Source organism: Amphibalanus amphitrite, unplaced genomic scaffold, assembly GCF_019059575.1.
Source record: "Amphibalanus amphitrite isolate SeventyFive unplaced genomic scaffold, NRLGWU_Aamphi_draft 000181F_arrow, whole genome shotgun sequence".
In the NCBI taxonomy this organism is placed as follows: domain Eukaryota; kingdom Metazoa; phylum Arthropoda; class Thecostraca; order Balanomorpha; family Balanidae; genus Amphibalanus; species Amphibalanus amphitrite.
The window spans coordinates 19,695-45,525 of NW_024881676.1; the positions used below are offsets into that span (position 1 = coordinate 19,695).

A 25,831-nucleotide genomic window follows, 5' to 3' on the forward strand; every position below is an offset into this window, starting at 1 on the left:
TGTGGCGAAATAATGTATTCACTTTTCTATGAAATGTTTCACACAGAATCACAATAAGCATTAGCTAGCACACTTTCCACTTCACATTACAGCTGAGCCTGAGATGGACGCAACGACTTGGGAATATGAGTGACGCAAATGGCACGAACGAAAGGCAGTGACATATTTTGTCTCATTCACGTCATGCGATAGCCGATAGGACATGGACTATTAGCGATGACAATGAACTTGAGAGGACAGAAGAGCCCCATTTTGGCTATAGCACAAAAATAACCCGTAAGTTGTTATGGGCATCACGGTTGAAATCATCAGTGGTTAGAGAATGTGATACAAGATTCGCATACAGGGTATCCAAAAAGTGTTTCCGCAAAACCATATTTCACATTTTGCATGGAAAGGCAAAAAGCGCTCTAAAAAATCACATTCGCATATCACCTCTTTCAAAACTCATCCGAAAGTACGACGCAGAGCCACCAGGCGGCGCCAGCTGCGTTTTGACAGTCGATGCCGTCCGTCCATGATACGCGCTCTGAAACTGCCAACATTCACAGCCTCTGCTGGGTTTTCTGCCGGTTTTTTTTTCGCCTGCAGCCTGGCACAGATCTGGCAGCTGGGCGTCTGGCAACTGAGCGTCTCGCAGTACCGGGCAGGGGTACCGAGATATGTGTACAATACATGCCTCACTGGAACGTGCTCCGTCTCCTCAATCGGCCTCCGCTGGCGGAGCGTCGGTCGGCTGCTTCCCAGACTTGTTCTTTTTCTTTTTCTTCCTGGTGATGCCCTGCTCCTTTTGCTTCGCCCAGTGCTCTTTCCATCCGCCCTCGCCAAGCTCTGCGAATGGAAATCGCTCGTGAGTCTGAGACGATAATTTAAGCTCATTGTAAAACAAAACCGAGCATTTGTTAGTTAAATAATGAAACAAATACATTACATGTTCAGGCAGAGAAGAAATGGCGGAATAAAAAACCTGCTGAAGATATATCACGTTTAACGCACACCTCTGAAAGTATCGATGTGCAAATGACACCCCCGAAAAGCAATTGAGCGTTATTGACAGGAAAACCAGACAGGATCTACAACTGTCTTCCCCTGAGTCTGTTGAAATATTATGAAATTTTTATATCCCTACACGGGCCGTAAGAACATGCGCGCACTGTCGTGGTCAGTGCAGCCTACAGTCTAGCCCTCAACTCTACTATCTCGACACCATACATCAATCGTACACACGAATACCAATACCGGTCTAGTTATAGTCAGCGGATTGGGCTGTCGGTGAGACACATTGAGTCATCCGTCGATGTCTGGTGAGACATACCGAGTCAGCGAAGGACGTACCAGACAGACTCGTCTGTCTCTCAGGCACCAGTGAGCTGATGACTGAGGTGAGAGTTCCACCCGGGTCGCCAGAACTCACCCACGGTATCCCTGTAGTGGAAGGTAGCCGGCACGCGGCCATAGCGCGTGTTGTACGGCGTCAGAATCGACGGGTCGAGCCCGAGGCAGCGCGGCGAGTCCAGCAGCGTCCTCACCGGCGACACCGGGAACTGCAGCTTCAGAGAGCCGCCGTCAGGGGCGCTGGCGCGCGAGAGTCGGACGAAGGCGCCCGAGCGGCTGTCGTGTGAGAGGAGGTACTGGCCGGGCGGCTGCTGGGTCAGCTCGACGAGCACCGACTCCAGCACCTGAGGTCAGATCAACGGGTCAGACCAACGGGGCACGTTGCTTCACATTTTCTTATCCACAAACACACTATTCCAGCACAAAAAAAAGTTTCCTCAAAACACGAATATTATCACATTTTCCTCCTGCCCACCCCCGGCTACAGCAGCCCACACCTCACCCCTCAGCCAGTACCGGACCCCGTAGTGTCCGGCCTCCCCATCTTCACCTGCAGTCCATAAGGCGGTTTGAAGCCGGTGTCATACTTGGCAAACTCCTCTGTGAGTTGACTGAAGGAGCGTTCCTCCGCGGCCAGCACCATCTGACTGATGGGGTCCAGGTGCACTGGGACGGAACGGTAGAGTTATAGAGATATACAATACAGCACGGTCAGGGCAGCACCATCTGACTGATGGGGTCCAGGTGCACTGCGCAGACAGCACGGTCACAGTGATAGTCGACACAACAGCTGACCACTATCGATATAAAACTGACCTCTGACCACACGACTGTTGGGCCGCAGCAGACAGTCGAGCCACTGGGAGATGACCTCGGGTCGGGTCATCACCTCGATCCCATAGGCCGGCTGATAGGCCACCTTGGCGTGTACAGAGTACCGCACCAGACCGGCGTTCTTCGTCTCCTGAGAACAGGCCGGAGAGTCACTGGTCAGAGAACGGTAGGTACGGAAAGCGAGAGACCGAGAAAAAGGCCACGGAAGGTGCTTGCAAGACGCATACAAAGGGAGGTAGAGAACACACGACGGAAGGTAAGGGGGACATAAATAATGAAAACCATGGAAGATCATGCTTGGGCGCAGATAATACATACATCATACTGAGCCAAAAGTTTCCTCCACTTCAGAATGTTACAGTATTTGGCTGCTAGGATTTTGCTCCCAAACCGATCTAGCAACAGCACCTCAGGCACAACACTTCAAATTCTAGCCGACAACAGTCGTATACTCTGACCCCTGAGTCCCTCATCAACCTACCCTCATGGCGTGGGTGGTGGCCCGCAGCAGCAGCCGCAGTTTTCCCAACTGCCACACGCGGTAGTGCACGTTCAGACCGGGCGGCGGGTGCAGGTACGGGTCGCCGTCCTTCCCGCCCGCCGCCGACCCGGCCGCCGCTGCACCGGCGCCCTCCCGCACCTCTCCAGGCTCCGGGGGTGACGCAGGTGGCGGTGCAGTGTCCTTGGGGGTGGTCGGATCGCAGCCGGAGGCGACCTCTCCTCCGCCGGACGCTGAGGGGCGTGCGGTGTCGTCTGCGTCCGCTTTGGCCGGAGCCGTACTGGAGTTCAGTGTTGAGTCGACCCCGCCGGTAGCAGCGCTGGAGTTTTCTTCCTGAGCACACTCTTTTGCGTCTTCACGGGGCAAGTCCTCGTTCTTCTGTCCTTCTTCCTTCTTAGGTCCTCCCTCCTCCACCACCATCAGTCCTCCCTCTCCCTCCTCCATCTGTCCTCCCTCCTCCTCCTCTTCCGTCTGTCCTCCCTCTTTGTCCTCCTGCCCGGCGCAGTCGATCTGCAGTCCCTCGTCGTCAGAGGAGTCCTTCCCAGACGAGTCCCCTCCGTCCCGGTCGGCGTCCACCCTGATCTCCGGGTCGGGCTGTTCGCCCGACTCCAGTCGGCGCCTCTTCTCCGGTGGATCAGACGCGTCGGCCTCCCCGCACTGAGCCGGCTTCACTTTCCGCTTCTTATTCTTCTTCTTCTTTTTCCGCTGCTGCCGTTCCATTTCTTTCTGCCTATTTTCTGCTTTCCTTAGCAGTCTTGCCTCACTGCGAATGAAAATAGCAACGAGTTAATTTACAGTATCACAAATAATAGACCAATGATATTACACACATGAAGAACAACGTAACTCACACGGACCAGCATGTTCTTTTCGCATCCAAAGACCGATCAACGATATGCATCCACAGTAGTACACATTGTTACACTGATCAAAGCATCGGGTTCATCTCCCTCTCCCATTTTCCGCATCATGTAAATACATTCCTCGCTCAAATCACGCCTAGAATTCTGACCGTGCCATCCTACCCCACTGAGCTACAAACCAACCCGAACCATATCCCTCCTCTCGTTCCGACTCACTATGCCTTCTTCCTCTTCATGTACTGTTCCTCCCAGATGCTGTAGTCGGCGGGCTCGTCTCCAAAGACGCGCTTACACACCAGGATACGCACGGTGTGCTTGTGGCCGCGCGTGTTACGCTCCAGACAGTTCATACTGCGCGGCGGCAGCGGCTTGTCGACAAACACCACCCTGATGGTGGGGGAAAACGGATATCGGTTAGGGCCGGACCAGGCGGATCGGATGGAGTCACATTCATTAGCCAATTGCATTGTCTGCTTATTACCAACTTACGCTTTATACTGCGTTCATTTTCGAATATTTAGCCTTAACTTTCTCGCTTCAAATCTTTGCGATCCTAAATCATATATGCATTTTGAGATACCTTTAGCACTTGGAGGTCGTTAACCCTAGAACGCCTAGGGGGGGGGTGTATCAACCCCCCCCCCCCTGAGGTTTTTTCGAAGTGCACGCTAAACGGCTTGTCGTAGCGGGCTGAAACTTTCAATACCCTCTGGGGCAGCCTTTGCGCATCTTTTGCCGAAAAAAATTGATCGGGTCATGTCAGGTCACGGAGTTATGACGTCATAAGAGGTACAGCCTCCGGCCGACAGTTACCAAACGTGTGCGCCGAATCCCTAGGTTTTCTGCCGGTGATACCCACATTGTTTGATGGATCATGATGAAACTTCCCATGCATGTTGGGGCAAGCATTGGCTATCGTGTGGTGCAAGAAAATTGACCGGGTCAGGTCAGGTCACGGAGTTATGACGTCATAAGAGGAACAGCGTCCGGTACTATTTTTGAAAAGCGCCCGAACCACTATTTTGCTAATTCTTGTCCCTCAATGGGAATATGCAGCAATATTAGCTTCTATAAGGAGCAAATGGACCTTCCAAATCCAAAAATACAATCAGATTTCAAAAATTTAAATTTTGATTTTTCGAATTTCTGCCGCCGACTGTGACCTTGCCGACTTCCGGCGCTCCCAACGCGCCATTTTTAGAGCTAGGGAAACGAAATACATACCAAACGATAGAGAATTGATCAAGGAACACGATAGTGAAGGTTTCAAGTCGATATCTTCCACAGTTTTGCCGCAATCGCCGCGGAAAGTTGAAAAAAGTCTATTTTTCCGAAAATTTGACCTTTGACCGGTCAAAAGTAGGTCAAATGTTGACCTAGGACCAAAAAATATACCACCAATCGCGAGATCTCGTTGAGAGCAATCCGTTGGTTTTTTCCGCTAAGCTCTACGACCTTCCGTTTCGAAACGCCGGGGGGGGGGTCGTAACAACCCCCCCCCCCCCTCCTGGTCGTTCGTGTTATGAGAAATGGCCTGGTCGTGCGAGGGTTAAAGGTAGTGTGCCAGCTTTCTTGGACCGTATGGAGTTAATGGCCCAGATAAGGAGAACCGGATTTTTAGAACTTATCCATACCTTCAAAACTCATGGAAACGTCTTAAATTCTTCAAATTTTGAGTACCCCAGTGCGAAATTCGCCCCGACGGGTTGTCGGTCGTACCCCAACCACATTTCACACCACTATGAACAATAAATGCACACACTGAAATCGCTATTACCGATATGCTCATCCAATCAAGTTTCGATAAACCCGTTCATCATCATCTCCTGCGGTTTCGAACACGCCTGTTAGGTGGCTTCTGATGCTCGTCGAGGTCGGAATTTCCAAATACGCGTGGTGCGTCGGGCCGCGCGCTCTGACTTCGGCCAAGAAAAATGCGTCAGCTGATCATTGTCATTTCTGCCACTTGCGTGTGGTGAAATGGGGTCATAACTTATAAGACGGCTTTTTCATATCAATTATTTTACATAAAATCATATTTCAAACCATAAATAATGTTCGACAGCCAAATAAAAGAAACAATACAATACGGGCTTACAGTTTAAGGCTCGACATTTTGTTGTCTACGATTAGACAGCTGATAACTCATTCCCGTACGTCGTATGGTCGTAACACTATAATGACCTTTGCTTATTGTCACAAGTGCGCCGCATTCGCGATTGTTGCCCGACGCCTGTTTGCAGGTGAGCCCACTACAGTTGTTATACATATCTAAAAACCGAAAAACTTTTAGGCGAAAAAGGCACTATTCCAGGCCCATTTTTGATTTTTTTTTTGCGATATTAGGTAAAAACAGAAGCTTCTTATCCTAGGAAAAATAAAATGGGAAATCTTTCAAAGGTGGCACACTACCTTTAAAAGAAACCAAACTCGAATAATGTGCATCCAATAGCAAGTCTGTCGGTGTTACAGTTACAACAATGCTTTCCTAACTAAGCGACGGACACAAGCGCAATGTAACTGAACCCACTTTCTGTGCGTGCCGGGCTGGGTGCCGGGCACGATGCGAACGGTCACGGGTAGCTCCCACTGCCGGTCCCAGGCGGGCGCGCTGTTATCCAGCAGCGTCTTCAGCGCCGACGGGGAGGTGACGACGTCAAACTCCTGCTGCGCCGAGAGCAGCGACACGTTCGGGTCGGAGCTCACTGTCCGTGGGAGACGGGGGGAGGTCAGGGGGAGATGGAGCGAGGTCAGCGGGGGAGACCTAAAAAAATGTCGCTGCAGGCGCGTGAAAAAGACTGTCATTTTGTCGCCGCATCACCAGGTGATACATGCAAGACGCTTCAATGAGAATATGAAACTCATCCGGAATGTGTGATTCAAACAGGACATGTGAGCCTCTCAACGGAAATATGACTACGACCCACGCCTCACCGGGCATCTTGTAGAGGTAGGTGCCATCCCTGGGCGTGAAGTGCGAATCGTTCGGCGCCTTGGGGCACACGTCCCCGGTGGGAAACATCAGCTCCAGGAAGCTCGTCTGCCGCTTCACGTCCGTGTAAGTCTTCAGGTGGGGCATCACGCAGATGGGCACCCGTCCGAGCTCGAGTGGCGCGCTGACGGCGGCGAACACGGGCGGCGCACCCACCGGCGGCGCCAGCGGCAGCATCGTCACCGGCTCGTAGGCGGTGGGGTAGGTCCTCAGCGTGTGACGGATCTTATTCTGTGCGGAGAGAGGTATGGTGTGATGACGACGATACAGCGGACCCGGGGCTCGAATGGAATTGTGGCATGATCGAACCGACATAGCTGAGAGCAGACAGAGGTTTTTGCCGCTGCATTGATAAGTGATAGCCAATCGGGAGTGATGGGGACGGATCCCAAATCAGTTCAACCATATCGGCATTGACAAAAGAGTCGGCATGTCGGCAGAGACAAAACACGAACGGAAGCTACTAGTTAAAACGGAATGAATACCCGGTCCAGCTCAGAGATATTACGCTCTATTTCAGGCCAGCGCATTGGTTGATAGTTGATATGCAAGTTGTTCCCACCCGCCCACACAGTCGGCAACGACCACTGCCTCACCGTCATGCGGAGGTGGATGTACTTGTCGATGAACTCGTTGATGTAGTTGTACCGCTGCACCTGGGTGAGGTTCACCTCCTTGGCAAAGTTCAGAAACTCCTGCTGCTCAGCACGCATCTCGCTAAGCAGTTTCTGTCGAGCAGGGACGGGGAGACAATGACCAACGTAAAACGGGAATGAAGGACACAATTCACAGTGCACGTTAGTGGCTGGGAGAATGTTACCTACACAATAAGATTTCACATTTCTTACCTTTGATAGTGCATCATTCAGTAACAGATCAAATCAAGCAACGCACGCCCAAAAACGAGCCAGCACAAAAGTCCCAGCACCCCTCAGTCCGCCGCCCGGCACCGACCATGAAGCGCGTGACGTCTCGCCGGTCAGCCAGCGGCGGGTTCGTGGGCACCCCGGTGGCCCAGTAGCGCGCCATCATGTCCACGACGAACCGCTGCTGCTGCTTGGTCCACGCCGAGAAGCGCGGTAGCTTGCGCGGCGCCTTGCAGATCGCCACCCATTGCTTCCTGGCCATGCCATTTACCACCTGGGAGGTTGAGGTGATGTCATAAATAGTTACAATGGTGCCTACTGTGTGGAATATTTACCTTCGCCCGGGTGGGGGTGGGGGATATTTTGGCCACACCTGCCAGTCTTTTTTGCGTGTGTAGGTAAAGAAAACCGTGGCGCACAGCGTCGCAAAACTTGGTATAGCTTATGATACATCACTTTCACATCATGTGTGAAATTTTTGACCAAAGGTCACATAAGGTCAGGTCACCTGGTCAATTTAAGTGACCATGCCCCTAAAAAACCTTGTGGTTCCGTCATTCCAACAGTTTACATCCCAGAAGTTTGAAACTCAGGCTATTGCATGAGGAAGTCAGCACCTATAATTTGTTCATCTCGAATTTGTACATTGGTGACCTAAGGTCACGTCAATTTTGCGAACACTCCTGTAGTGTCTTGACTATTGGTGCCAATCGGAATTTCTTTTCTTGGAATTCCAATTTTTGTCCAATTCCAATTTGGAATTTGGACGGAATTCTTAACATTTTTTTGGAAATTAATCGGAACACAAGGCCTTTAGAAATTTTAAATTTTAAAACGGAGGCCTTTAAAACGCTTTTAAACACTTTTAAAATTTACGCAAAAATGCAAAAATCGTTAAAAATTGGAATAGCCCCCGCTTTGGACAAAATTGGAAATTTACTTGGCAATTTCTTGGAATTGGATCGGAATTGGAATTGAAATTTCATGAAATTGGCACCACTAGTCTTGACACAATCAAGTCTTGACAATTACATGGTATATTAATAACAAGATAAATAGCAACAGTATCAATGCTTCTTCAGATAAATGGCAACAGTATCAATGCTTCTTCAGCCACACTCCAGACCAGTCTGTTGACCTCAGGTCACCGGTCACCAGAGGTCAACTCTTGGCGCCAAAACCGTACTACAATTGTCACGTGTGCGCCACCAATGTGCCATTGCTGCCACATAGGGAAATACCTTTATTTGGCAGCACCATGAACTCAACATGCAAACACTACATTCCCCTTCCCTTAGAAATAAAGCAAGAAACTAGTAATGAATGCCAACAGAAAACGCCATTACAAGCAAGAAACTAGTAATGGATGCCAACAGAAAACACCATTACAATGTGCCCATCACCTTATGCATCAATCACAGTATCACGCATCAACCACACTCCTCAATGAGCCTCTTGGGGGGACCATCAAAGCGTCCAAAACCGCAGCATCCAAAGTACGCAACATCCAAAACCGCAGCGTCCAAAGTACGCAACGTCCAAAATACGCCCAAAATCGGGTATATAGGGAGCATTCACAACGTCCAAAACCGAAACATCCAAAACCGCAACATCCAAAACGGGTCCGTATCAAAGCGTCCAAAACCGCAGCACCCAAAGTACGCAACATCCAAAACCGCAGCGTCCAAAGTACGCAACGTCCAAAATACGTCCAAAATCGGGTTTATAGGGGGCATTCACAAAGTCCAAAACCGAAACATCCAAAACCGCAACGTCCAAAAACGTATCATCCAAAAAACGCAACATCCAAGGACGCAACATCCAAAGTACGTAACCTCCAAAACCACAACGTCCAAGACCACGACATCCAAGGCACGCAACATCCAAAACCAACCTAACCTAACCTAACCTAACCTAACCTAACCTACTGATTTTTGCCTATCCCTAACCCAACCAAACCTAACCTAACCTAACCTACTGATTTTTGCCTACTGGGGATAAGGAAACCCAACCTAACCTAACCTAACCTAACCTAACCTAACCTAACCTACTGATTTATGCCTACCGGGGATAAGGAAACCTAACCTAACCTAACCTAGCCTAACCTAACCTAACCTAACGGTTTTGGATGTTGCGTACTTTGGATGTTGCGTACTTTGGATGATGCGTCCTTGGATGTTGCGTTTTTGGATGATACGTTTTGGATGTTGCGGTTTTGGATGTTTCGGTTTTGGACGTTGTGAATGCTCCCTATATACCCGATTTTGGACGTATTTTGGACGTTGCGTACTTTGGACGCTGCGGTTTTGGATGTTGCGTACTTTGGATGCTGCGGTTTTGGACGCTTTGATGGTCCCCCATCCAAAACATATCATCCAAAAACGCAACATCCAAGGACGCATCATCCAAAGTACGCAACATCCAAAGTACGCAACATCCAAAACCGTTAGGTTAGGTTAGGCTAGGTTAGGTTAGGTTAGGTTAGGTTTCCTTATGCCCGGTAGGCATAAATCAGTAGGTTAGGTTAGGTTAGGTTACGTTAGGTTAGGTTAGGTTAGGTTGAGTTTCCTTATCCCCGGTAGGCAAAAATCAGTAGGTTAGGTTAGGTTAGGTTGGGTTAGGGATAGGCAAAAATCAGTAGGTTAGGTTAGGTTAGGTTAGGTTAGGTTAGGTTAGGTTAGGTTAGGCTAGGTTAGGTTAGGTTAGATTGGTTTTGGATGTTGCGTGCCTTGGATGTCGTGGTCTTGGACGTTGTGGTTTTGGAGGTTACGTACTTTGGATGTTGCGTTTTTTGGATGATACGTTTTTGGACGGTGCGGTTTTGGATGTTTCGGTTTTGGACTTTGTGAATGCCCCCTATAAACCCGATTTTGGACGTATTTTGGACGTTGCGTACTTTGGACGGGGGGACCATCAAAGCGTCCAAAACCGCAGCATCCAAAGTACGCAACATGCAAAACCGCAGCGTCCAAAGTACGCAACGTCCAAAATACGTCCAAAATCGGGTATATAGGGAGGGTCCGTATCAAAGCGTCCAAAACCGCAGCATCCAAGGTACGCAACATCCAAAACCGCAGCGTCCAAAGTACGCAACGTCCAAAATACGTCCAAAATCGGGTTTATAGGGGGCATTCACAAAGTCCAAAACCGAAACATCCAAAACCGCACCGTCCAAAAACGTATCATCCAAAAAACGCAACATCCAAAGACGCAACATCCAAAGTACGTAACCTCCAAAACCACAACGTCTAAGACCACGACATCCAAGGCACGCAACATCCAAAACCAACCTAACCTAACCTAACCTAACCTAACCTAACCTAACCTACTGATTTTTTCCTATCCCTAACCCAACCTAACCTAACCTAACCTAACCTAACCTAACCTAACCTAACCTAACCTAACCTAACCTAACCTACTGATTTTTGCCTACCGGGGATAAGGAAACCTAACCTAACCTAACCTAACCTAACCTACTGATTTTTGCCTACCGGGGATAAGGAAACCTAACCTAACCTAACCTAACGTAACCTTACCTAACGTAACGTAACGTAACGTAACGGAACCTAACCTAACCTAACCTAACCTAACCTACTGATTTATGCCTACCGGGCATAAGGAAACCTAACCTAACCTAACCTAGCCTAACCTAACCTAACCTAACGGTTTTGGATGTTGCGTACTTTGGATGTTGCGTACTTTGGATGTTGCGTTCTTTGGATGATGCGTCCTTGGATGTTGCGTTTTTGGATGATACGTTTTGGATGGGTCCGTATCAAAGCGTCCAAAACCGCAGCACCCAAAGTACGCAACATCCAAAACCGCAGCGTCCAAAGTACGCAACGTCCAAAATACGTCCAAAATCGGGTTTATAGGGGGCATTCACAAAGTCCAAAACCGAAACATCCAAAACCGCAACGTCCAAAAACGTATCATCCAAAAAACGCTACATCCAAAGACGCAACATCCAAAGTACGTAACCTCCAAAACCACAACGTCCAAGACTACGACATCCAAGGCACGCAGCATCTAAAACCAACATAACCTAACCTAACCTAACCTAACCGAACCTAACCTACTGATTTTTGCCTATCCCTAACCCAACCTAACCTAACCTAACCTACTGATTTTTGCCTACCGGGGATAAGGAAACCCAACCTAACCTAACCTAACCTAACCTAACCTAACTTAACCTAACCGAACCTAACCTAACCTACTGATTTTTGCTTATCCCTAACCCAACCTAACCTAACCTAACCTAACCTACTGATTTTTGCCTACCGGGGATAAGGAAACCTAACCTAACCTAACCTAACCTAACCTAACCTAACCTAACCTACTGATAAATGCCTACCGGGGATAAGGAAACCTAACCTAACCTAACCTAGCCTAACCTAACCTAACGGTTTTGGATGTTGCGTACTTTGGATGTTGCGTACTTTGGATGTTGCGTACTTTGGATGATGCGTCCTTGGATGTTGCGTTTTTGGATGATACGTTTTGGATGTTGCGGTTTTGGATGTTGCGGTTTTGGACGTTGTGAATGCTCCCTATATACCCGATTTTGGACGTATTTTGGACGTTGCGTACTTTGGACGCTGCGGTTTTGGATGTTGCGTACCTTGGATGCTGCGGTTTTGGACGCTTTGATGGTCCCCCGTTTTGGATGTTGCGGTTTTGGATGTTTCGGTTTTGGACGTTGTGAATGCTCCCTATATACCCGATTTTTGACGTATTTTGGACGTTGCGTACTTTGGACGCTGCAGTTTTGGATGTTGCGTACCTTGGATGCTGCGGTTTTGGACGCTTTGATGGTCCCCCATATAGGGAGCATTCACAACGTCCAAAACCGAAACATCCAAAACCGCAACATCCAAAACGTATCATCCAAAAACGCAACATCCAAGGACGCATCATCCAAAGTACGCAACATCCAAAGTACGCAACATCCAAAGTACGCAACATCCAAAACCGTTAGGTTAGGTTAGGTTAGGTTAGGCTAGGTTAGGTTAGGTTAGGTTTCCTTATTCCCGGTAGGCATAAATCAGTAGGTTAGGTTAGGTTAGGTTAGGTTAGGTTAGGTTGGGTTTCCTTATCCCCGGTAGGCAAAAATCAGTAGGTTAGGCTAGGTTAGGTTAGGTTGGGTTTCCTTATCCCCGGTAGGCAAAAATCAGTAGGTTAGGTTAGGTTCGGTTAGTTTAGGTTAGGTTAGGTTAGGGGGTCCGTATCAAAGCGTCCAAAACCGCAGCACCCAAAGTACGCAACATCCAAAACCGCAGCGTCCAAGGCTAGGTTAGGTTAGGTTGGGTTTCCTTATCCCCGGTAGGCAAAAATCAGTAGGTTAGGTTAGGTTCGGTTAGTTTAGGTTAGGTTAGGTTAGGTTAGGTTAGGTTAGGTTGGTTTTGGATGTTGCGTGCCTTGGATGTCGTGGTCTTGGACGCTGTGGTTTTGGAGGTTACGTACTTTGGATGTTGCGTTTTTTTGGATGATACGTTTTTGGACGTTGCGGTTTTGGATGTTTCGGTTTTGGACTTTGTGAATGCCCCCTATAAACCCGATTTTGGACGTATTTTGGACGTTGCGTACTTTGGACGCTGCGGTTTTGGATGTTCCGTACTTTGGGTGCTGCGGTTCTGGACGCTTTGATACGGACCCTTTGGACGCTGCGGTTTTGGATGTTGCGTACTTTGGATGCTGCGGTTTTGGACGCTTTGATACGGACCCTGTTGCGTACGTCTCGATCTACTTGGGGAGTCATGGTTAATGGCTAGTCTGTCAGCTACCGCGTTAGGAAGATGACCAAATAGACAGTCATGTAGAACCAATAGGATTTGATACTTAACTAGATCGTTGAATTTCAGCATTCGCAACTCTCTGAAGAGTGGGGATGTAGATGTTCTGGGCTCCTTGTTCATAATCAGGCGAATGGCTCGCTTCTGGACTGTTATAATAGGTTTGAGGGTTGTCGGATAGTTCGAGCCCCAAATATGTGAACAATACATAAGGTAGGGTTGTACTAGTGAATTATATAGGAGAATCAGTAAGTCTCGGGTAAGTAAGTATCTGGCTCTGTAAAGAATACCTAAGTTTCTACTACAAATTCCTGATACTTTGTTAATGTGCGATTTGAATTTTAGGTTCTCATCAATGAGAATACCGAGATATTTTACAGTTTTAGTTCGTTTAAGACATGAGTTTGCAACCGGAATTGTTAAATCTGGCTCAGTCCCTTGAGAGGAGTATATTTGATAGAAAGTTTTAGGTATTGAGAGAGATAATCTATTGGCCTGAAGCCACTTATGTATCTTAGGAAACGACCTTGAAATAATGCTTTGCAGCTCAGCCAGAGTTGGAGCAGAATATAGCAATACAGTGTCATCAGCAAAGAGGAATATTTTGGCTTCTTGACAGGCAGCGTGTAAATCATTAATATAAGTAAGAAATAACAATGGTCCCAGAAGCGAGCCCTGCGGTACACCACAGGTGACGTCCCTGGCACCTGAGATGATGTCTTTGTATTTAAGTTTTTGTGACCTTGACGTTAGATATGATGATAGAAGTTGATAAGCACTATCTCCAACGCCGTATTTAGATAGTTTGCGAAGCAGAATATCAATATTTACGGTATCAAAGGCACGAGCAAGGTCCAGGTATATTGCTGCAGCTTTACGTCTGACAGACAAGTTTTCAGTAATGAAATCATGAAGTTACGAGATTGGCATGTAAGTTGAATGTTTTTGTCTAAACCCAAATTGGAAATCACCAAAGAATGTCAAAGGAGCCTCACAAGAGAGGATGATGCGACCTCCAGCAGCAGAAGTAACCCCGTCGGGCGGCAGGATCGAGGAAGTCCCTTCAACAGGGGACGTGTCAAACAGGAGTGCAGCATCGGAGGTGTCGGGTGATCAGCAGAGTGATGACCCTGCGCCTGAGCGTAGATCGGGTAGAGAAAGGAAACGGCCCATTTCCGAGAGCAGAGTAGTACAAGTGGTAATATTCCCAACCACAGACTTACTAACTACCGACGATATGTACTATTCCATGCGGGCCCATTGTTGTGGAATGAAGTTGTAGCCTCACGAATTCCCAATATTAATGATATTCCGGCATCTAAAGCCTTATTTAAAAAATGCATTAAAATCATATTTATTGATACTTATTAACCTGTCTTGCATACTCTCTATATACTTGATACACACCCACACCCGTCTTGCGGTACTCCGGAGCAAGGCGAGCGGCTAGCCAATCTGTATCTTCTTTACTCTTTCTTTTTTTCTCTCTCTTATTTTTTTTTTTTAACTACATCTTATCACCACGGTAACCACAAATCCACCTGTGCGTAAATTATCATTTATCACCCTGTCGTTAAATGATTTAATCAAATAACTAATTTGTGCTTTGTGTAGTGGCCACGGGAAGCCTTGTGACCTTTGCCACACACAATTGCACGTACAGCCCGGAATATATCATTAGCACATTCAGTTTTGTTTATATATTTTCGCAATACATGTATATCAAGCAAAATCAGTGTTAAGAAGCCATTTGTTCGCTATCTATCAATCCTATTCCCCCCCTCTACCCCATGCCCATGACATCACCATCTATATGTCCATTACATACATACCTCACTCCCTGTTTCCAGCACCCTCCGGACGCTGCTCAACTGTCGGCTCACTCTGCTGCCTGGGCTTACGCTGCCCTGCGGAGCTCAGCCACGGGCGACGGGATGTCGGCTCCAACTGTCGCGGCCTGTGCTGCCGATCGGGCCTCAGTCCCTGCCGGCGCCGGATGGGACGCCGACGTCGGCCGCTGCCGATCCGTCTGTGGTCCGCCGATGATCGGACTCGTGCTGGACTCGTGCCATAACTACCTCCGATGTGACTCGCGGCAAGCTGCCGACGTCCATCTCAGTCGCCAGAATGCTGCCATCTGGGCCCTCGTTGCTGTTGGCGAGAGTCGCACTGCGAGTGGCCTAACCTCGACCTCCACTGACCTCGGTCCCTGCCGACACCGGTGGGACGCCACGTCGGCCGCTGCAGATCCGGCTCTGATCCACCGCCGATCAGACTCGTGCCATACCTACCTCCGACTTGATTCTCAGCAAGCCACCAGCGTCCGTCTCAGTCGCCCGTCACAATCACCAGGATGCTGCAATCTGGGCTCTCGTTGCTGACGGCGCGAGTCGCTCTGCGAGTGGCCTAACCTCGACCTCCGCTGACCTCGGACTCTGCCGACGCCGGTGGGATGCCACGTCGGCCGCTGCAGATGATGACCCTGCTCTGAATTGACGCTCCACTGGTCGTGGATGCTGCCGGCCCCGCCTCAAGCGCCGGTGATGCTGCCGCCTGAATGCCGGACTGGGCGCCTGGCCTCGATGTGTGCGAAACAAGCCCAAGCCCCCGCCCCTATGACCCATCCGGGCCAACCCGGGACTGGCCCCTCCTGTGAGGGGCCGGTCGGCCGGCCGGGCGTGCGGAGCGCCGACCTAGACGGGTCGACGCTTCGCTCGCCCGGTCGGTGGTTAGGGGGCACCGTCCGGGGTTGCTTGCCGGGCGGTGCGGGCGGGGGCTGGCGGCCCGCCTGGAGCGCCGGGGAGGTAGCCATCAGATCTCCCCGGCTGGGGAAGCATCCCCCAGCTCTCCCCAGGGCCGTGGACGGCACCGTCCCGGCCTGGCCAGATGGGCCGCCGATGGTGAGCAGTGGGGACAGTCGTTTGGGCGATCACACTGCCCCGGTGGTGGCGTGAGGGGGATGTGAGATTTCTCCTCAGCTGCATTCACTGTATGCACTGTGTGAATCTAATGGCAATGGCGCTGCTCTTACCTACAACCTACTTAACTACTAACACTGACTGACCACTCTAACAATACTAGCATGTACATATCCTAAATCCAACCCCCTTCCACGAGCAGCGCCATCTATCTATTAGAACTGCCATGTACGCCATCTGTTTTCTGTTCCATGGGCTGCTCTCACTCGCTTTCTTTGTACCTGTTCAAATACACCACCGGTGGGAACCGGAACCTGCCATCATCCTCGATGGCTGGTCCGCGGTAGATGAACCATCCTTGCAGACTGCTCCGACACCTTCCACCATGTCCGCTCCTGCCAGAGGGGTTGCACTTTCAGACAAGGCACTTGAGCGAACTAGACGTTCTCCATGCACCAGGGTACCATCACTCAGCAAGAAGGAATGACAACCTCTAGCCTTCACAATCTCCAATGACTTTGAGAACTTGGAGCATCCCTTCCTGGGCTTAGGCATCAGTTTGTAGCGTACAAAGTCTCCAACTTTGAAACAGTTCTCTTTAGCGCTGAACTTTGTGTCCCAGTATAACTTTTGCTTAGCCTGTTGTCTTTCAACTTTGGCTCTCACCTGTTCATTGGTCACAAACCAGTGCTGACCATCTGCTGCTGCTCGCAGAGGCGTGCGTAGCTGTCGACCACGGAGCAACTCTGCGGGACTCCGGCCGGTTGTGGCATGCGATGTCACCCGGTATTGAAGCAGAAACTGCCTCACAGCTACCATCCAGTCCTGTCCTTCAAGAGTAGCTGTCTGTAGGACACCTTTAAGCACACGGTTAAATCGTTCCACTGCTCCTGCCCCTCTTGGGTGGTATGGGGTGACCCGAATATGTTTGACTCCAACTTCACTCAGATACTCTGTAAACTCATGAGATGTAAACGCTGTGCCGTTATCAGATACCAGCTCCTCCGGATACCCTTCTCTCGCAGCCACTGTCTCCATGAAGTTGATGACTGCGCGGGATGAGGGGTGCGGACAGAATGCCACCTCCGGCCACTTTGAGTGATAGTCTGTCATGACAATGGCGAATCTTCTACCTATTCCCCCTCCTTCTAGCGGTCCGATGAAATCGATTCCCAACTTAGACCAGGGTTTCTCCGGGAAGGGAACCGGTTGAAACAGGATGTTGCGCGGCTTCGCACTCTTATCAACAGCGTCACATACTGTACAGGACTTCACTATGTTCTCCACTGCCGCGTCCATACCTGGCCACCAGAAGAGTTCCCGTAGACGTTGTTTAGTCCTGACGATGCCTGGATGGCTTTCGTGGGCCTGTTCCAGAAGGTGTTGCCGGAGTACGGACGGGACGACGATTCTCTCGCCACGGAGTATGAGGCCTTCGACAACCGTAAGCTCATCTCTGAACCTGTAGTACGGCTGCAGGTCTGTTGGGCAGTCCTTCGAGCGAGCTGGCCAGCCAGACACGATCTGCCTGCACAGTCTGGTCAATTCCTCGTCCTCAGCGCCCGCCGCTCGTATGCTGTCTCTGGTTACCGCAGATTTACGCGCGATCCTGTCAGTGATCGCCGCCACCATCAGCTGGTCGTCATCCTCTGGGGTGTGTGTCGAGGCTGGCAGTCTGGAGAGGCCATCTGCAACATTTCTGGAACCACCAACATGCTCCACACTGAACGAATACGCCATGAGTCTTATTGCCCATCGAGACAGCCTCATTCCTGCCCTACCAATCCCCTTTGATGATAAGAGCGACTGTAGGGCTTGGTGGTCCGTCCGCAAGGTGAAGTGGGTTCCGAAAAGATACTTATGCCAGTGCTCAACTGACCACTTGGCCGCAAGGGCCTCCCGCTCAGTAACGCTATACTTCCTCTGGGTGTCTGATAGAGTGGCTGATGCGAAAGAAACAACTCTCTCACCTTCGGGGTAGATCTGACTCAGCACTGCTCCGAGGCCTACATCCGAAGCGTCTGATGTCACGACAGTCGGTCGATCTGGGTCGTACATCGTGAGCGCTGAGCTGTTGATGATCTTGGAGATAACTTCCCTGAAACAAGTCTCCAGCTCCTGCGTCCACTGGAAACGCTCTGCTTTCAGGGTGGCCCGAAGTGGATCCACCAGTGTGGAAAAGTCGCTCACAAACCTGGCGTAGAAGCCGAACAGTCCCAAGGCCGACTGTAGCTGTTTAGCGGTGCTGGGCGACTTCATGTCCCGCATACCCTTGACGCGGTTCTCGCTCACCTTGAAGCCGTTCTTCGTGACAGTGAAGCCCAGGAACTCTAGAGATGTGGTGCTGAAGGTGCACTTCTCCTCGTTCAAGGTTACCTGGTACTCCTTTAGCCTGGCCAACACTTGCTGAAGACGAGCATCATGCTGGTCCTGGTTCTCACCAAAGATGATGATGTCATCGACGTATACTTGGACCCCCGACAGTCCAGCCAAGATGTTGTCCATCACCTTCTGGAAAGCTGCCGGGATAGAGGACAAACCAAAACAGCATCGGGTGTACCTTCTCAGCCCATCAGGTGTCATAAAGGCCGTCAAATTTCTGGACTCTTCATGCAGTGGAAGCTGATTGAAGGCAGACTTCATATCCAAGCTCGAGAACACTGCAGCCCTTTAAGCTTATCGAGCATATCCATCATGTCAGGTAGCGGATACTTGCTGGGCATGACCGCTTGGTTTACCTTTTTCAGGTCGAGACATACCCGGATTCCGCCGGTGCGGCGCCTGGTGACCACCATCGGAGATATCCAAGGTGACGAGTCCACCTTCTCGATGACACCCTTTGCCTCCAGGTCTGCCAGGTGTGCCTTCACTTCCTCCCTGACTGAGTACGGCAGAGGCCGCATCTTCTGCTGGACAGGGGAAACACCGTCCCTCACCTTTACCCTGTGAACAAACCCACGAAGGGGAGGGAGACCGGGCTGGCTTGGCTCCGGTTGACTCCCAGGTGACACGGCACACACAGCATTGCCGTTCTTGACTGTGATCTACAGACTGAGCTGTAAGTCACGCCCCAACAAAGGTACAGTACCGCCTCTCATCACATACAAGTCAGCGTCAGCTGACTTACCGTTACTGGTCACTGTGGCACGGATTACACCAACAACGTCAAGGCTGTGTCCCCCATATCCTCGTAATGCAACATCACATGCATGCAGTGGCAGTTGAGGGAGTCTCGCCTGGTGCAGATGCAAAGGCAGGAGGCTAACAGGCGAACCAGTGTCTACCATCATCTCCAGCAGAGTGCCATCAACATCCACATCAAGCATTGGACCAGACAAGCTCAGCAAGTCATGAACTGATGAGACTTCTACAGTCGAAACTCCGGGTGGGGCTCTCGTGGTGTCCGGTCTCTGTGATCTGGCCCTGCATACTCTGGCGAAGTGACCCACTTCATGACAAATGTGGCATTCCCTCTCCCTGGCTGGGCATCGGCTATCGCCCGACCTGTGACCACTGAAGCCACATGCAAAGCAAGTCTTCGACCGACGGCCATTGTCTGGGGATCTCGGTTTGCCAAACTTACCGGATGTCGCTGCCACCTCTTGACTGGCATCCTCAAATGCATCTTGAACTGGCCCTACGGCGCCACAGACTGTGGTATGTCGCTCTGCAGTGATTTCTGCTGCTGCTGCAATCTCCTCGAGACGGGTCAAGGTTAGGCACTGCTCTGAACAAAGACGCTCCCTCAGGCGACTTGATGAACATCCCTCAAGAAACTGGTCCCGTATCATCTCATCTTCTAATTCCCCAAATCCACATATTATTATTATTATTATTATTTCATATTCCCACTAACCACCATTCGGTGGGCATTACAGAGGGAAACACATTGACACACATAAACAATATACATACAATACAGGCAGCGCAGTGCCCTGTCATTCATAAGCACGTATAACGAAATCAAAATGCAGAACAAAAGCGATTTTCTATAACAAGAAGTTTGATGAGACAGCGAAGCCTCATGAGTAACCGGCAATTATTACAACGAACAACGTGACATCACCGGAACAACACCACATACATATGCATCATTTTACCGCGTGATTTTCCAAAATATATTTCACAAAATCAGCTTTCGAATAGTTTCGGACATGAATGGGCAAGCTATTCCATAGTTTTGCGCCACTGTAAGAGAAGGACGCTTTCTTCATTTCAGTCCTAGGTATAACTAGGTCAAGGTTGCCTGATTGCCTTGTTTGTCGGTCTGACTGTCTCTCTTTAAAGAGAGACACAATTAGTGGCGGCATACATTCAGGGATAAGTAGACATTGACGAACTGTTTTTAATACCGCGATTTTATGCTGTAAGGCAAGATCTCCACGCCAAGCCAGTCTGTGAGCTTCGCGACCTGCGATACGCTGTGCAAATTTAACTATTTTTCCTATTCTCTTCCCTTGTGTCACATTACAATTTCCCCAGAGAGCCATGCAAAAGCGAATATGAGGAAGAACAAGGGCATTGACTAGGAGGACAACTACTTTTAAGGGCATCACGCGACGAAGTTGGCCCAATCGAATTAGCATACCAGTGCACTTTCGAATGACACCGTCAATGTGACTGCTCCACGTAAGACAACTATCCAGCGTTACACCTAGACTAGTTAGTGATGGCTGTACGGGTACTGCAGTGTTAAAAATATTTAGACTCCTAACATTGACATTTTTCATGGTGACTTTGGAACCAAACACAACAACTTGCGTTTTGAGAACATTAAGTGCAAGTAGACACCACCCACATCGCTGACTCTTCTCCCTAAGGTTAGCTAGGTACGTCTGGACTGTCGTGTTCCTGTCCTGCACGCACCTTCTGAATTGCACACGCTCAGTAATATACATAGTCATTTTTGGCTGCAAATAGTTCCTCAAAAATGCTACATGACTGCATGGCCAGTGACCTGTGCTGTGATTCATTCTCACCTTCAACTTTGGGCTGCTTCACAAGTCCTCCTGTTGGCAGCTTAGTCCTGTACAGCCTACGAGCTTCTGCACCCACACAATGAAGCAGCAAGGCCTGCTGGCGTTCTTCTGACCACTCACACCACCCAATAGCAAGAGCATACACCTCGAAATCAGCATACCACCCAGACCAGGGTACCTTTGGCTTACCAGCCGCCGGCAGTAAGGCAGGTGGTGGTTGGATCCCGTCCATCTTACCGCACCTCCCTTCCTCGATAACAGCTGCAGCCACTTGCCTCACTTGTACTCTACAGTCTACTTGTAGTCCGTCTTCTTCCTTGGCTCAATTATCAGAGTTAGTTTGACATCCTCGTCGCCAATTTATGTAGTGTCTTGAGACAATCAAGTCTTGACAATTACATGGTGTATTAATAACAAGATAAATAGCAACAGTATCAATGCTTCTTCAGATAAATGGCAACAGTATCAATGCTTCTTCAGCCACACTCCAGACCAGTCTGTTGACCTCAGGTCACCGGTCACCAGAGGTCAACTCTTGGCGCCAAAACCGTACTACAATTGTCACGTGTGCGCCACCAATGTGCCATTGCTGCCACATAGGGAAATACCTTTATTTGGCAGCACCATGAACTCAACATGCAAACACTACAACTCCATTGCGTGGTCAATGCGAGAGAATGCGAGAAAATTAAAACGCTCTCCTATTGGACAAAAACACCTTCAAACATCGGGACACATGCGAGCATGACACGCTGAATCGGAAAATTGCACCCGAGACCCCGTTTATGCTCCTGAGGTCATCTCAGGTCATGAAGTCTCCAAGAGTTTTTTTTTTACAATACCTTTAGATAGAAACTTGCTAGAGCACTGAAAACACCATGGTTGCGTTCAGCTCAACTATACAAATCCTGATATGCAACATGACCTTTTCTGTGACCTTGACCTGAGGTCATATTTTGAAATTCGGACCTTTTCAGGTCAGCTTATCGATCATTCGACACATTTCGACGAGCGAAACGCGATACCGGTAAAATCAACGCAATATAAGCTTGGTGTCAAAAGTGATTACAGAAAAACGTTTTCCGCAAAAACCTCTAACTTTGATAATGTTTTTGCACTCTGAAAGCTAAGCCTTAGGTGAACTCTGAGAATTATAATACTCAGAAAGACTTTTGAAAGATCTATCGAATGCGCTTTTCCGTGGCGCTGTAGGCAGCTCTAATGATTCCCGGCTTATGCGCCGATTTGTGAAAATGTTGTCAAAATCAGGAACCAAATTTCGTGATAATTTTTTATTTGGTGACCTCCACTGACCTAAGGGATTACTTACCTGACCGAAAATTGACCTGAATTATCATGAAAGACCTTAGAGTGGGCTATTTATTGCTTGTTTCTAGCTTGCTTACTTTCCAAGATAACCTGGTGAGGCCAAAGAGCCCCAATCGGCAATCATGGTGAAGTTGGCTGAGAGGCCCACCCAGGCACAGTAATTTAGAATTCTGATGTCTCATGCGATCTTAGGATGTCTGTCTCGTACCTGGGAGGGTCAAGTGTAGAGGGACTACCACCATCTATCTCCAAGATGAGGTGAGGGTTAGAAACAAGACTCCTGACAGGAAATTGGTATGTGGTTGAATGAGCACACTACAGCCAGTCAAAGTCAATTGAGCATACCTTTCTAACCCAAGTCTAACAAGAACACTATATTCCTTACACTGAGATGGACCGTGAGGCCTATGATCAAGCAGTGAGTACCCTCAGAGAAGCTGTGATAGTACCTCACCTTTTCAGTGAGATCCTGAATGTGCTTCTGCTTCTGCTGGCGCTCAGCCTGGGAGAGCTCCCACTGCTGGCAGAGGGCCGCTATCTCGGCATCATAGATGGGGTTAGCCTGGGCAGCTTCTGGGACCACAGGATCGCCATCTCCAGCATCACGCTCATCATCAAACTTCTCTTGGCCGGACAGCAGTCGGAACACATGCGACTGTCGTAGTTCCTCCGTGCCAATGAATGGGCCGGTGTCACGGAACTGGGCCCGCCTGAAAACAGAATGAGTTTACAAATGTTAGAACAAGTTTGTTATTGCCATAGGTACTGAAGAAATAATTCAAACTAAAAATTTGGAACACAATCAGCTATAAACATTACAAGCCAAAATATCCATGCCCCAATGCTTGACTAGAAGCTCAGTGAATTACAAAGCAATATCAAACACAGAAAAGCATAAATTGAAATGAGAAAATAACCTAATTCACCAATTTATAGTTGACATGATTAACCTCCAGATCCAGGTCAAGGACCAAGGAGCGACTTCAGTGACCTCTGAAAAAAGAATGCCAATTGTCAACGGATTAACATCACGTTATTTGACAAATAGTTCCCCATGACTCGCACACTGTTTGAGGCTATAGCTTTGGCCTTTTTCATTTTAACGATTACAGTTTGAGACTGAGTTGACAATAACGTTTCAAGCAACACAAATGAAAACTGCCGCAAATAGGTACCTAAGTACCTACTTCTTGACAATGATAATGATGAGATATACAATCAATGGGTATAATAACTATACACGGCCATGGATACAATACAGTCGTCTTCGGTCGATACGATACTCTTCTCAACTCGACTCACGAGATAACGGAGTCACTAATAACGTGGGCCCTCCCCCTCCTCCCACGTGGAGTCACGGGAGTAAACGTAAACAAAACGACGCGCAAACGTTTCGCGTGTGGTGGCGGTATCCCATAACTTCTGCTTTATTTGCTGCCATATATAGCTACCATATGAAAGTTTTATGTAATCACGAAGTTTTTATGAATGAATTGTTCGGTCAATGGGGGCAGTATTTGGGCGTTATCAAGGCTATTAAGCCAAAAGTTCAAAAGTCCAAGATTATTTCCATCCCTTGGCTAGTCAGTATTATCCAAGGCAGTATATTTTAGGTAACTTGACAGAGCCGCAGCTCATGCTAAGCGACAAATGTTGCGCAATCCTGATGAATCGAGAGAAATTGGATGTCACTGTTTGGCGCGTACATCAAAGCCAGAAACAGTAAACGGTCCACACCGTTCCGTGCTTCTATCCTCAGGATACTGAAATCCTTCTCCTCCACGCCGCAACCCCAATCCGGACTGGATCCAGGCAACTTTATCTCATGCGGGCTGCTCCATTGGAGCGGCACCGCTGCTCCCGAGTCCCGAGGGAGCGCACCAGGGCATATTTTAAGGATTTTTTACTGCGTCCCAAAGATGGCGTAGGGCACATGCTTCGATCGGAAAGGGCACATCGCAAGCGAAATAGTATATAATGCAATTGAGATAATGTACATTCTACGGATACATGTGGTCATTGCAGACTTGTGATCAGCTCAGTTGAGCCGGCTCAAAAATCAGCTCAGCTCATGAGCCGGCTCAACATTTTGCCAAATTGTTGAGCTGTGAGCTGAGCCGGCTCAGTAATGCATTGAGCTGAGCTGCTGTCTGAGCTGAGCTGAATGAGCTTGAGCTGAGCTGAGCTGAGCTGAGCTGAGCGAGCTGAGCTGATTGAGCTGAGCGAGCTGAGCTGAGCTGAGCTGAGCTGAGCTGAGCTGATTGAGCTGAGCTGAGCTGATTGAGCTGAGCTGAGCTGATTGAGCTGAGCTGAGCTGAGCTGATTGAGCTGAGCTGAGCTGAGCTGAGCTGAGCTGAGCTGATTGAGCTGAGCTGATTTAGCTGAGCTGAGCTGATCCAGTTCTAATTCTTTTCAGTTCATGCTTGGAAATTAACTCAGGATTTGATGCTTCAGCTATGAGCTAGCTATGGAGTGAGCAATTACACTGCCTTCGTGATCGCACTTAAAAATATCAAAACTCTAAAGAAATCAATATTAATCACTAATCAAGCCTAATTTATTTCATCCATGTTGCATGGAAATTGGAAGACCAGAGTCTTGGCCAATTTACAGGCTAATACAGCCAGTCTCAAGTTTCAAGTCTGACTGCAAGATGAATACCTACTGTCAGGCTTTGATGCTTCGCCTTGACACTCTGCTCCGCAATGTACAATTCAGCATTCTTCACTTTGTTATTTAAGCAGTTATTTAAATTAATTTTATCGATAAGGGTTCTTACCTCTGCATAAAATATTTACAATTAGGAATTAGCAAATGTTCCTCTTCGTTGGTTGAATGTGGGCTAAGCAACCATATCCTATTGAAAGTGGGGTGGGGCAGAGGCGCTAACTGGAACTCTCACCTTCTGATGTCCATAATATGGGAAAAGCTCCCTTATTCACACGCCGACTATGAATTCTAATTGTGTTGACATTGCCTTGGTTGAGATCAGGGTGGTGTTTGGTTTCACTCAAGGTTTCACTGATAACAGCACGCTGCTATCACACGTGTCAAATGGGGTTTCCATGGAGATATAAACAAACTCTTATCTCCAAGTTCCAACACTACCCCAAAATGTAACGTCAGCTCCTGGCAGGGTGCCAAGAGCGGATGGCGGCGTGGGCGTGCTGCTCTCGGCCGTGAAACACCGCCTAGTTGAGATGATTCCATGGCGTTTTTTTCGTCTAGCAGATTTTCGTCCGACTTTTCTTCGTCTGGCATTTTTTTGTCTGTACATTTTTTTCGTCTGTAAACTTTTTCGTCCGGACTTTTTTCGTTCGTATATTTTGAACTTATATGTTATGTTAACATCGCGGGTGCACACTCTGATAACATGTGATAACACTGCCAAGAACAGTCCATTTCATGTAACTATAGTCTGAGT

The 25,831-nt window shown here is 48.8% G+C and overlaps 1 protein-coding gene across 7 annotated transcripts; it reads right to left on the reverse strand.

Moving 5' to 3' along the window:
- Positions 1 to 25,591, reverse strand: LOC122384076 (little elongation complex subunit 2-like). 7 transcript variants are annotated; one of them, XM_043371060.1, is made up of 13 exons: positions 25,310 to 25,591; positions 23,334 to 23,400; positions 22,862 to 23,117; positions 7,478 to 7,663; positions 7,120 to 7,251; positions 6,466 to 6,754; positions 6,062 to 6,236; positions 3,748 to 3,918; positions 2,651 to 3,431; positions 2,152 to 2,299; positions 1,886 to 2,001; positions 1,415 to 1,679; positions 1 to 831 (listed from the first exon to the last, which is right to left on the reverse strand). In XM_043371060.1, the coding sequence occupies exons 2-13, from the start codon at positions 23,348 to 23,350 to the stop codon at positions 704 to 706; spliced, it is 2,664 nt and encodes an 887-aa protein (XP_043226995.1). In that variant the 5' UTR covers positions 23,351 to 23,400; positions 25,310 to 25,591; the 3' UTR covers positions 1 to 703. The 7 variants fall into 7 exon arrangements, with proteins under 7 accessions (XP_043226995.1, XP_043226994.1, XP_043226998.1 ...); XM_043371059.1 differs by lacking the exon at positions 25,310 to 25,591 and adding an exon at positions 23,710 to 23,936; XM_043371063.1 differs by lacking the exon at positions 25,310 to 25,591 and adding an exon at positions 23,710 to 23,780 and having other exon boundaries at positions 23,325 to 23,400.
- Between the last annotated feature and the right edge of the window lie 240 nt (positions 25,592 to 25,831).